The sequence below is a fragment of the Colobus angolensis genome, unplaced genomic scaffold (assembly GCF_000951035.1).
Source record: "Colobus angolensis palliatus isolate OR3802 unplaced genomic scaffold, Cang.pa_1.0 Scaffold52, whole genome shotgun sequence".
Lineage (NCBI taxonomy): Eukaryota > Metazoa > Chordata > Mammalia > Primates > Cercopithecidae > Colobus > Colobus angolensis.
Window position 1 is genome coordinate 9,581,635 of NW_012118710.1, and position 13,509 is coordinate 9,595,143.

Below are 13,509 nucleotides of genomic sequence, written 5' to 3' on the forward strand. Positions count from 1 at the left end.
TGTTCAGTCCTGGGTATAATGCTGAAAGGGAAATCACGTGGTTTTGGCCTTGGCCATGGACTCTGTCTCCTGCTCATATTCTATTTCCACATAGGCTCGTTTTCTCCGCAGTGGTCCTCTCAAGGGCGTTTTGCCTTTGTGTTTTGCACTAAGGGCCTTTTCTTCCTCCTCCTCACTGGAGGATTTACCTTCCTGATCTTCATCACTGCTGGCATCCAGTTTATCCATATCCTAATACGGGGAGAGAAAAGATAAAGGAGGAGGGAAAATACTAGATTTCTCCAAACTCCCTTCATTGTCCCCTCTATTTAGAATAGACTAGGGAATTGATTTGTCTATGTCTATGTTCAGTAATTGTCCCATTTCTTTCTTTTTTTTCTTTTTTTAAAGATAGGGTCTTGCTCTGTTGCTCAAGCAGGAGTGCAGTGGCATAATCATGGCTCACTGCAGCCTCAAACTGCTGCAGTCAGGCAATCCTCCCACCTCAGCTTCCTGAGTAGCTGGTACTACAGGCAACCGCCACCACATCCAGCTGAATTTTAATTTTTTTTCTTTTTTTTTTTTTGAGACAAAGTCTCGCTCTGTTGCCCAGGCTGGAGTAGTGATGCGATCTCAGCTCACTGCAACCTTCACCTCCTAAGTTCAAGCAATTCTTCTGCCTCAGCCTCCCAATTAGCTGGGATTACAGGCATGTGCCACCATGCCTAGCTAATTTTTGTATTTTTAGTAGACACTGGATTTTGCCATGTTGGCCAGGCTGGTCTCGAACTCCTGACCTCACATGATCCACCCGCCTCGAGGTGATCAGCCCACCTTGGCCTCCCAAAGTGCTAGGATTACAGGCATGAGCCACTGCACCTGGCCAATGATTTTTAAAAATGTTTAGGCCAGGCACAGTGGCTCATGCCTATAATCTTAGCACTTTGGGAGACTGAGGCAGGCAGCTTACCTGAGGTCTGGAGTTCTAGACCAGCCTGGCCAGCATGGTGAAACCCCGTCTCTACTAAAAATACAAAAAATTAGGCAGGTGGAATGGCACATGCCTGTAATTCCAGCTACTTGGGAGGTTGAGGGAGAATTGCTTGAACCCGGGAGGCTGAGGTTGCAGTGAGCCCAGATTGCTCCATGGCATCCTTAGAGATGAGGTCTCACTATGTTACTTAGGCTGGTCTTTAACTCCTGAGCTCAAGCAGTCCTCCCACTGTGGCTCCCAAAGTACTGGGATTATAGGAGTGAACCACTGTGCCTGGCCACCTCCCTGTTTTTTTTTGCTGCAGGCCAAAGGACAATCTTTTTACCCATAAAGCTCACCTCAAAGTCACTTAGGTCACTCTCATCTACCTCATCATCTTCGACAAATTCTCTTTTCCCCACATCCTATAAATAAAACGTAACTGTTAGGTTCAGAATATATAATGAAGATTCACATAAGACATCTAAGTAAGTACAAAATAACAAAATCAGAACCACAGTCTATTCACTAGGCAACCAAAATTTAGTTCTTCCTAAGTTTAATGCTTCTGAATTTTAAAAATTTTAGGGCTACCAGATCATTCTTATTCTTGATTTAAATTATTAGCAATAAAACATCCTCATTAGGGTTAAAAACTAGATACAGACAGCAAAGGCTTTATAATTTGTCACCTTGCAGGAACAATTTTACAAGATCAATAAATTAAGACTAAAACTGTTAATGGTTTGTTGGTTAGCCTGAAGAACAGAGCAACCAGTGCTAAACCAAAATTAATCATGTGAAAGAAAAAAGACGACATATCATTTTTGGTTGGCGGACTAAAGATGATATTCTGTTTGTCAGTTATATACAAATAGTATCTAGTAGGTTTGGCAAAACAAAAACAAGACTTACTTCCTCATCATCATCTTCATCATCTTTTTCCTCAGCATCTGAAGAGTCACTCTCTGCCTCCTGTTGTTCCAGGGCCTTGTCGAAGGCATGAATGGGGAAGTTGTAGATGTCGCCATACTGAAGATCATAAACACAGATTGGCTTTAACTACTTTTGGATATTACACTTGAAGTTCCACTGTCTATGGAGAATATTATTTTTTCCTCAGTGATTAAATCAGAATACTTAATTCGATGAGTAATATTTTTAAGTGTAAAGCCAGCAGTGTCTTAAAAAAGCATGTTCTTTTGAACATTTAAATCATCTGTAGTTAGTATCAAATAGGTAACTTCTATGGAGTTACATTTTAAAATCATTTAAAATGTAATCATCTATCAAACCCATGCATTGGGACAAATGTAATTTTGCTGACAAGGGGAAATAATAAGGACAAAGCATACTTTAGTCATGTTGTCTGTATAAACACCACTCATTTTTAAAAAGAGAATACAAACTTATTTCAAAGAGCCTTAAAAGACTAGGGTAATATGTAAGAGAAGCAAAACTCCATGGCTTTTATACAGAAATCTGGAATCGTTGTCTTGGTGAATGGAGTTGAGAATAATGGCAAAAAGGGAAAGGTCTCTTATAGTGAATGGAGTATCAAGGGTAACCAAAGCATTTTATGTGCTTGCATTAATTAAAACAAGGAAGCCACGCTGATATGGATTTATTTTATTCCAGGGATAAAATTCGAGTGGAGATCTTCATATCAGGTTAAAAAACATTTCCCAGCCAGGTGCGGTGGCTCAGGAGTTCAAGACCAGCCTGGCCAAGATGGTGAAACCCCGTCTCTACTAAAAATACAAAATTAGCTGGGCGTGGTGGCAGTGCCTGTAATCCCAGCTACTCGGGACGCTGAGGCAGGAGAACTGAATTCGGGAGGCAGAGGTTTGAAGTGAGCCGAGATTGTGCCACTGCACTCTAACCTGGGTGACAAAGCAAGACTCCATCTCAAAATAAAAAACCAAAAAACCCAATGTGTCTTAGCAACATACTACCACTTAAAATTTCAGTACCCCAAAGCTAATGGCTTTCTCACCGTATCCTGTTTCAGTCTCTCCAGTAATTCCTTCTCAATAGCATTGTCCAGCTGAGCAGCTATTAATGCCTTTTCCTATAAGGGGGAAAGAGCAAATCCATTTAATTCATCAGTGCTCATTATTCATCTTATAAAAATGGAAGAAACTACGAAGTTGTTCATAAGAAAGACAATGTAATCATTTCCCCTCCTTGCTATTACTGGCTTTTGCCTCTCCAACCAGATAGATTTCTTCTTCTTTCTCTTGTAAACTTTCTTCAGGACATTTCCATTTTGAAATTCCTATGGTTTTGTAAACAACATTCTAAATTAAATTCTAGCAAAGCCTTTGACGGATACAAAACATGTAGGTCTATATACATTTAAGTGTCTCAGAAATAATCTAGCAACTCTGGAGCCAGACTTTGTAAAAGCTGAGAAAAGAGAACAGAAATCTTCATTCGTTTACATTTTCTAAAATCATGTTAGAGTCCATGTGACAGAATAGGTTAAAAAACTCTTCCTCCAGTTTTCTCTCATTGGAGATGATACATGACATCAACCTGTACTACCGCACAGTAGCCTAGGATGTGCATTAATTTGACAGTAAAAGTCATAGAGGGTTTTAAAGTGTTATACCTGTAAGTTATGTTAGGATGATTACCTAAAACTGTGTAGGGCACATGGATCAGTTAAAAGGCTACAGCGATGTCCCGTGTTGTTCTCTAGAGTGGGGTGCTTACACTTCAAGGGTATCCAATGAAGTGTAGGAAGAAAATATTCAACACTTCCACGTTATCTTTTTCCTTAAAAAAATTAAACATCATTACTACTTTTCTTGTACACTGACATCTGTGCCTTGACTCTGTCTATAAAGTAAATAGTTGTGTGTCAGATACAGTGAGCCAGATATCTCAAGGGAGGAATACTGCACATAGGGCTTGCAAGTAGTGCTCTCAGTCTTTTATTTAGACGACTATTGAACTGTTTATGCTTGCTTAGTTAAGTGGATTCATAGATTACACTGAATATCCTGCCAAAGATAGAGAGTAGTTATAAAAGTATGCTGGTTATCTAAGGGGTTAGTGCTTTTAAAAGTTGTAGAACCAGGCTGGCAAGGTGACCCACGCCTGTGATCCCAGCACTTTGAGAGGCCAAGGTGGACAGATCACCTGAGGTCAGGAGATCAAGACCAGCCTGGCCAATGTGGTGAAACCCAGTCTCTACTAAAAACACAAAAAATTGGCCGGGCAGAGTGGCATATGCCTGTCATCCCAGTTACTCAGGAGGCTGAGGCACAAGAATTGCTTGAACCCAGGAGGTTTAGGTTGCGGTGAGCCAAGATAGCACCACTGCACTCCAGCCTGGGTGACAGAGTGAGAGTTGTAGAACCTAAAAAGGATCCATGCATTTTTCACGAAAATAACAATATTCCAAATTTGCCAATCTTTTTATGTAACCCAGTAGAAGTTTTTAAAAGTAAATACACTTAATCTGTTTCTTCCAGACAAAGGCAACATTTTAATAGTTTGAGGAAGACAATTGTTTTTTGAAAAAAAGCTTGTTCTGTGAACATTGTGAAAAGTGATTGTATCTATATATGGCACTGCTGAAAACATGTCTCCTATAAAAACTGCAATCACACACTTTAGAAATGTGGAAACAGAATATTGTAATCCATTTAAAACTCTTCCAAATCTACATTTTTCAGAGGGTTTACAAACTCAATTGGTGAAAACAGAAAAAATTAATTTCTTCCGAAAGGTTTTAAGAACACCTGTTTGACAACTGGAGATGAAAACTCACTAACTGGACTTGAAAAAAAGCTGCTCCATAACTGATGGAGCATAATGAAGAATTACAGTACTTTAGACCACCTATTGACAATGCACTTCTCTACAATCCCTCAGTTATGACAGCCCTTCAAGACAACATACTCAGTTAAGAACCAGACTTTTGTTTCACTACGTCACAATTAGTTACAATACACGTCATGTTATTAGTGGAAGTATATATGTATAATAACATGTATAGTCTATAATCCCAGCACTTTGGGAGGCTGAGGTGGGTGAATCACTTGAGGTTGGGAGTTTGAGACCAGCCTGGCCAACAGTGAAACCCCGTCTCTACAAAAAATACAAAAATTAGCCGGGCCTGGTGGTGCATGTCTGGAATCCCAGCTACTTGGGAGGCTGAAGCACAAGAATCACTTGAATCTGGGAGGCGGAGGTTGCAGTGAGCTGAAATTGCATCACAGTATTCCAGCCTGAGAGACAGAGTGAACCTCTGTCTCAAAATAAAATATTTATAAATAACATTGGGGAGTACATGTTCAAAAATTTTATTGAGGTGAGCACAAGTTTGCAGACCAATGATACAGATTTTAGACACATAACTCTGTGATTAATGGGGACAGAAGAATCAAAAGAAAAGCTATCCCTACCAAAATACCAATGACAAATATAAATATTAAAAAAAAGAAAAATACCAAAGACATTCTTCACAGAAATAGAAAAAACAATCCTAAAATTTTTATGAAACCACAAAAGATCTAGGATAGCTAAAGCTATCCCAAACAAAACAACAGAAACAAACAAACAAAAAAACCAAAAAGAAAACCAAGAGGAATCACATTACCAAACTTCAAATTATACTATGGACTATAGCAACCAAATCACTATAGTAATGGCGTAAGAACAGACACAGAGACCAATGGAACAGAATCGAGAACCCAGAAACAAATCCACACACGTACAGTGAACTCATTTTCAACAAAGGTACCAAGAACATACACAGGGGAATAGACAGTCTCTTCAATAAATGGTGCTGGAAAAACCTAATATCCACATGTAGATAAATGAAACTAGACTCCTATGTTGTGCTATATACAAAAATCAAACCAAAATGGATTAAAAAAATCTAAGACCTCCAACTATAAAACTACAAGAAAACACCAAGAAAACTCCAGGTCATTGGTCTGGGCAAAATTTCTTAATATCCCACAAGCACAGGTAACCAAAGCAAAAATGGACAAATGGGATCACATCAAGTTAAAAAGCTTCTGCACAGCAAAGGAAACAAAGTGAAGAGACAACCCACTGACGGGGCAAACTATCCACCTGACAAGGGATTAATAACCAGAATATAGGCCAGAAGTGTAATCCCAGCACTTTGGAAGGCTAAGGCAGGAGGATCACCTGAGGTCAGGAGTTTGAGACCAGCCTGGCCAACATGGCGAAACCCCATCTCTACTAAAAATACAAAACAAACAACTAGGCATGGTGCTGGGCGCCTGGCATCCCAGGTACTTGGGAGGCTGAGGCACAAGAATTGCTTGAACCCCAGAGGCAGAGGTTGCAGTGAGCTGAGATTGCCCCACAGCACTCCAGCCTGGGTGACAGAGCGAGACTCCATCTCAAAAACAAAACAAAACAAAACAAAACAAAAAACCCCAGAATATATAAGGAGCTAAAACAACTCTATAGGAAAAAATTCTAATTATTGGATTAAAAAGTGGACAAAAGGGTCAGACACGGTGGCTCACAGCTGTAATCCCAGCACTTTGGGAGGCTGAAGTGGGTGGACTGCTTGAGCCCAGGAGTTCAAGGCCAGCATGGGCAACATACGGAAGCCCCATCTCTACAAAAGATACAAAAATTAGCCAGGCATGGTGGCATGCACCTGTAGTCCCAGCTATGTGGGAGGCTGAGGCATAAGAATCACTTGAGCCCAGGAGGCAGAGGTTGCAGTAAGCCAACATCGCACCATTGCACTCCAACCTGGACAACACAGTAAGACCCGGTCTCAAAAAAAAAAAAAAAGGCAGGGGGCAGGGATTAGGGAAGCAAAAGATCTGAATAGATGTTTTTCAAAAGAAGACATACAAATGGCAAACAGGCATATGAAAAGGTGTTCAACATCATTGATCATCAGAGAAATGCAAATCAAAACGAGATATCTCACCCCAGTTAAAATGGCTTTTATCCTTTAAAAGACAGGCAATAACAAATGCCAGAGAGGATGTGGAGAAAGGGAACCCTTTTACACTGTTGGTGGGAATGTAAATTAGTACAACCACTATGGAGCTCCAACAGTTTGGAGCTTCCTCAAAAAACTAAAACTAGAGCTACCATACTATCTAGCAGTCCCACTTCTTGGTACAGACCCAAAAGGAAATTAGTATATCAAAGAGATACCCACACTCCATGTGTGTTACAGGTCTGTTCACGATAGCCAAAATTTGGAAGCAACCTAAGTGTCCATCAACAGATTAATGGATAAAGAAAATGTGGTACTTATACACAATAGAGTACTATCCAGCCATTAAAAAGAATGAGATTCTGTCATTTGTAACAACATGGATGGAACCGGAGGTCATAACGTTAAGTGAAAGAAGCCAGGCACAGAAAGACAATCATTGCACATTCTCACTTATTTGTGGGATCGAAAAATCAAAACAATTGAAATCATGGATATACACAGTAGGATGGTTACCAGAGGCTGGGTAGGGTAATGGGGGTAGGGATGATTAATGGGTACCCCCCACTAAAAAAATAGGAAGAATGAATAAGACCTAGTATTTGGTAGCAGCACAACAGGGTGACTATAGTCAATAATAATTTAATTGTACATTGTAAAACAACTGTAAGTATAACCGAATTGTTTGTAACACAACGCATAAATGCTTGAGGGGATGGATGCCCAATTTTCCATGATGTTATTACTCACTGCATGGCTGTACTGTATTTCACTGCAGAAATTCCATTTGATTAGAATGCTCAAAATCTACTAAAGATGTTATGTAGTATGTAAAATAGGCAACATCAAAATTCTGAATTCTGAAATATTTGACCACAAGAATTTCAGACAAAGGAGTTGTGGATTCTTTCTGTTCTCCATTACATATATCCCCAAAGCACACATACTTTAACTTGTGCTGAAAATCATAATCTTAAAATATGAAAAATCAAACATCTTAGGCAACTAATAGTTATCTATTAGTGAACCATTATCCAGGGCCTGAACAGTTTACACACATGATGGTGACTGAATCTATAAGAGCCCCTCAGAAAGAAAATGTAGAAGGTATGAATAGCACAACAATAAGTTACCTCTCTTCTTTTCTCCCTACGCTCCACCTTCTTACTCAAAGGAACAAGTTTCCTCCTAAGGGAAAGAAAATATATCAGAAAATCCATTATCATGTGCTGTGTTCCTTTTTAAAGAAGAGAAGAAAAAAGGATTGGAATTGGTGCTGTAGCTCTCAGCTCAATACAGCAAGATACACTAAATGCTTCTAGAAATTTAATGCTATAAAAAGTCACATATTTTTACATATATTTTAATCTGGCCACTTTTGTTTAGGCATTTTGGGATTCTCAGGGCTAAAATTAAGACTTCAGTGAACTAAGAAAAAAGAATTTTCTGTCGAAGTCTGACATCATCTTTAGCATTCTCTGTAGATTACAATCAAAAAGCATTAGGGCCTAACGGTCCTAGAGAAGGTATTCTGTTAATTCTGGGGATTTCATATCACTTTTAAAAATTAGTTTTCAGTGAATCCAGAGTAAAGTTCTTACAGTCCTGTATATTCACATGTCTTAGATCATTTTCAAATGTCTAAAGTTAAGATTCCCTCAGGGGTCACAGAGGAAATTTTCTGAAGGCTGGGCATGGTGGCTCATGCCTGTAATCCCAGCACTTTGGGGGGCTGAGGCAGGCGGATCACTCGAGGTCAGGAATTCTAGACCAGCCTGGCCAACATGGTGAAACCCCGTCTCTACTAAGAATACAAAAAAAATTAGCCAGGCATGATGGTCCATGCCTGTAATCCCACCTACTCAGGAGGCTGAGGTGGGAGGATTGCTTCAACAGGGAAGGTGGAGGTTGCAGTGAGCTGAGATCATGGCACTGCAAATTCCAGCCTGGGCAACAGAGTGAGACTCCGTCTCAAAAAAAAAAAAAAAGAAAAGAAAATTTTCTGGAAGATTTTCAGACAAGGAGGGTGATAATCAAGTTGTATTCTACTGTTTTAAAAGTCCTGCCATATCAAAGGACACACCTTTAGTCTAAAGTTTCTTCTTAGTACATCATAACAGACTCCACAAAGTTGAATAGAAAGCCCTGAAGTTTCACAATTTCTCAACTTCAAAACAAGCTCTACGAAAAGATAGATTTAAAAATAATGAAGGACCCAAATACTTACTGTCGCTTTAGTGTAAGTTTTCTAATTCGAATTAGGTATTGGGTGATCTTGGTGAATCTCTGCTTACATTTGTGTCGAATGAAACGGGGCCAGTAAATCAGATTTTCATCTATTTGCTCCAGTGCTTTCTCATAGTTTTTACTAAGCCGGACCTACCAAACAGAAAAAGGAAGTTTGAAGGGCAAGTGTAAATGATTCATTAGGTTTTCACTGTCAGTGACACCTATGGCCTAATGAGGATGGCCCCAAAAGTTTAATCTAGATATGGTCATGGAATTGGGCATCATGGTCAAGCATGTGGCATTGAGGCTCTTGATCAGTGGTCACTGTAGCTTTGTTGTAAGGCTTACCCGTTCCCAGAGACGCCGAGGAAAAGCTGCTCGTTCTATAACCTTCATATACAAGTAGCACTGTCCTGACGATAAAGTAAAATAGCTTTAGTGTTATTTACAGAGACTCAAGAACATCCCTATAAGAGCTGTGGACAGTTCTTCTAGAAGTAAAACTGGGGAGTTACCTTTCTCTTCTTTAATAGTGGCATACTGACTATTTGCCAGGGGACAGGATGACCGATTACACAGTCCAGTCAGGCTATATTCATTTCGGCAGAAGCTCTGAGTCTTGGTTCTAGAATGGGAAAAAAGAAACAAAGATTATAAAATGGGTTTCCAAAAAGGCAACTGAAGGAATCTTTGATCAAGTTGTAAATCCAGACTCACCTTATTTTGAAGGAACAAAATTGCTTGTTTCCTAGTGTATCCCAGATAACCTGCAAGACAAAGTAAAAGCCCATTTCAAATCCTCTGCCCCAAGAGATACTATATTAATTCAAGAAGGCAATGCCCAAGGACAGGAATGAGAGGAAGAAATGTTTTGTAAAATAGCCTGACTTGTTTACTTTTTAAAATACAAACAGCAAGGCCGGGCACAGTGGCTCACGCCTGTAATCCCAGCACTTTGGGAGGCTGAGGCGGGCGGATCACCTGAGGTCAGGAGTTTGAGACCAGCCTGATTAACATGGAGAAACCCTGTCTCTACTAAAAATGCAAAATTAGCTGGGCATGGTGGCGTATGCCTATAATCCCAGCTACTTGGGAGGCGGCGGCAGGAGAATCGCTTGAACCCAGGAGGCGGAGGTTGCAGTAAGCCAAGATTGTGCCATTGCACTCCAGCCTGGGCAACAAGAGTGAAACTCCATCTGAAAACAAAAAACAAACAAACAAAAACCAGACTGGGCGCGGTGGCTCATGCCTGTAATCCCTGCATTTTGGGAGGCCAAGGCAGGCAGATCACGAGGTCAGGAGATCGACACCATCCTGGTTAACATGGTGAAACCCTATCTCTACTAAAAATACAAAAAATTAGCCGGGCATAGTGACAGGCGCCTGTGGTCCCAGCTTCTCGGGAGGCTGAGGCAGGAAGGAGAATGGCGTGAACCTAGGAGGCAGAGCTTGCAGTGAGCAGAGATTGTACCACTGCACTCCAGCCTGGGCGACAGCAAGACTCCATTTCACAAAAAAAAAACAAAAAACAAAAAACAAAAAAACCCCTCAGATTCTAAGAGAAAAGCTAAATACAGATCAGCAATAATCATAACTCCATTACCCAGAGATAAAATTTCATTACTATTTTGTAAATATTTTTCCAGTTTTTTTTGGACATGCTCTGTGAGATCACATTATATATACTTCATAACTTTCCCTTTTTACTTATGTTCATTATCCATTATTAAAGCCTTCATGGGCCAGGCGCGGTGGCTCACACTTGTAATCCCAGCACTTTGGGTGCCACGGCAGGCAGATCACTTAAGGTCGGGAGTTTGTGGCCAGCCTGGCCAACACGGTGAAACCCCATCTCTATTAATACAAAAATTGGTTGGGTGTGGTGGCAGGTGCCTGTAATCCCAGCTACTTGGGAGGCTGAGGCAGGAGAATCGCTTGAACCCGGGAGGCAGAGGTTGCAGTGAGCTGGGATCACGCCACTGCACTCCAGCCTGGGCGACAGAGTGAGAATCCATCTTAAAAAAAAAAAAAAAAAAAAAAAGGCTTCAAGGTATTAGATTTTTAGATATACATACCATAATTTTATCTCATTGAGGGCAAAGAAAACTATCTACTGCTATCCTCCTATAACTAATGTGCTCTTTATTCATTCAGCATTATATACTTAGTTTATGTAAGGCACTGATCTCTCCAAGTCCTGACACACAGTAGCCATTTAAGTATTTACTGAATGAAAGAAAAGTTTTGTCTATCTCCTTAGGGGGAAAGATATGTAAACAAAGTATCACAATATAGCAGGTCTAAAGACCACATAGCATGCATAAGAGTATGACAGCCTTTGAGTGCACTGCCTTGAGGAACTGGGGGAAAAAAAGCTTTACCACTGTTAAAGGAAAAATATGAAGAGGGCAAAAGAATAAAACATACTTTGAGAATCTTATAGGTGTGTCTGGTGGGCGATGATAGGAAACAGGAAAGAAGAATAAGGGAGCTCTTTTAGGCTTGTGACTTTAAGTGTCATCTCTGATACTTAAATAAATAGATAACTCCCAAATTGTTATTTCCTGGTCAGACTTGTTTCCTGAGCACCAGATTTGTATATGACATCTCCACTTCAATATCTAAAAGGCAACATAAATATTAACATATCCACATGAAGTTCTCAATTCCACATCCCTCATAAGAACAGTCTTCCCGAGTTCCCCCACTTCAATAAATAAAATCACCATTGAACTGTGTATTTATATCTCAAATCCTTTGATTTCTTCCTTTTCTTCTTCACTTAATCCATCACCAAAGTCTTCTCAGTTATACTGACGTAACAGGTCTCAAATTCATCAATTTCTTTTCATCTCCACCATTAAATTACTACCTTAGGTGAAACTACTTTAGTTTTTTAAAAAATTTTACTTCAGAGACAGGGTCTCTCTGTCACCCAGGCTGGAGTGCAGTGGCGCCATCATAGCTCACTGCAGCCTCGGACTCTTGGGCTCAAGTAGTCCTTCTGTCTCAGCCTTCGAAATAACTGGGACCTCAGGCGAGCACCACCACGCCCGGCGAATTTTTTATTTTTTGTAGAGATGGAGTCTCACTTTGTTGCCTAGGCTGGAATCGAACTCCAGGCCTCAAGCGATCCTCCAGCCCCAGCCTCCCAAAGTGTTGGAATTACAGACATGAGCCACTGCATTTGGCTTGAAGCAACCTTCCTCATACCCTAGTCACCCTGCTTTCATTTATTCTCTCCAAAAGTCCTTCACGCAGCAACCAGACAACTTTTCACAAACATAGATCATTAAAAGGCCTAAAAACACTTCCTACAACACTCTACATGACCTCTCCCTGGCAAGCATATCTAATTTCATTACCTCTCTTACATGTCACTTTGATGATCCTTATATTCATTCTCTCATATCTTCAACTCTTTGTACTTTAGTGTTCCTACTGCCTGCTTTTTCCTCAGCTCCTCAGTAACTGGCTTATTCTTATCTTTTAGATCTCAACTCAAACATCTTCTGTTCAGAGAAACCTTCCCTGAGTACCCCTATCTGAAGTATCCTTCATCATCCCTGGTCTTTCTTTCATAGTACGATTATACAGTGTAATTGTTAATTTATTTATTCACTTGTTTACTGTGTCTCCCCCACCAGTGTTCCAGGAGAGGTGGGGCATTTTTTCTGGTTAACCAAATCCTCAATAATTACCACAATGTCTGGCACACTGTAAGCACTTAAGCATTTCTCCAACAAAACACTCAATGAATGAATCTAGGATACTTCTGAAATTATGACTTAGGCAGAAGTAGAGCAAATGCAAAGAAAAGCCTAACACAGGAAACGCAGGTGGAAGAGTAACGCGCGCATGGATGAGAAGGACGCTTAAACTTGGAGTCAGCTTCGCCAAATCCCCTGCCGCCCCCGACCCCAAGTCCGGAGCTGACAGCTGACAGCATGGCGCGACGTCCTGCATTGGTAGGCACGAAAGACGGGACACATCGACCCCATGGGATGAGGTGACGGAGTCCTGTGCTCACAACCCGGCCGGGGCAGCGGGCAGGAGACCCCTGCGAGACACGCGTGAGAACCCATGTTGGAAAATCGGGGTTCCGGAAGCCTCGCATCCAGAGCGGCACGAGGCAACAGGCCCCTTGCGTCGGCGTTTTCTAAGTGTCCGAAAATGGGCAAAATTCCCCGCGCAAACCCCGAGTGACAGAACAACAGTAGGAGACTCACATCATCCGACTGCATGGTGTCCGTGGATCAGCGTGCAACTTCCGGCCGGATTGCGGCGCAGACATGCTCCTTCCGGGAAACCACTTCCGGAACGCCCAGCCTCACCTATCTCGAGAAACTCTGAGACTCTCGGTGTTGCGAAATGT

At 41.0% G+C, this 13,509-nt stretch overlaps 1 protein-coding gene across 1 annotated transcript; it reads right to left on the bottom strand.

Annotated features, from left to right (window-relative positions):
* Window positions 1-13,428, bottom strand: MAK16 (MAK16 homolog (S. cerevisiae)). Its single transcript, XM_011960726.1, has 10 exons — window positions 13,364-13,428; window positions 9,852-9,901; window positions 9,650-9,759; window positions 9,483-9,547; window positions 9,133-9,284; window positions 8,039-8,093; window positions 2,949-3,023; window positions 1,868-1,984; window positions 1,312-1,377; window positions 1-231 (listed from the first exon to the last, which is right to left on the bottom strand). The coding sequence occupies exons 1-10, from the start codon at window positions 13,376-13,378 to the stop codon at window positions 34-36; spliced, it is 903 nt and encodes a 300-aa protein (XP_011816116.1). The 5' UTR covers window positions 13,379-13,428; the 3' UTR covers window positions 1-33.
* Window positions 13,429-13,509: the final 81 nt, after the last annotated feature.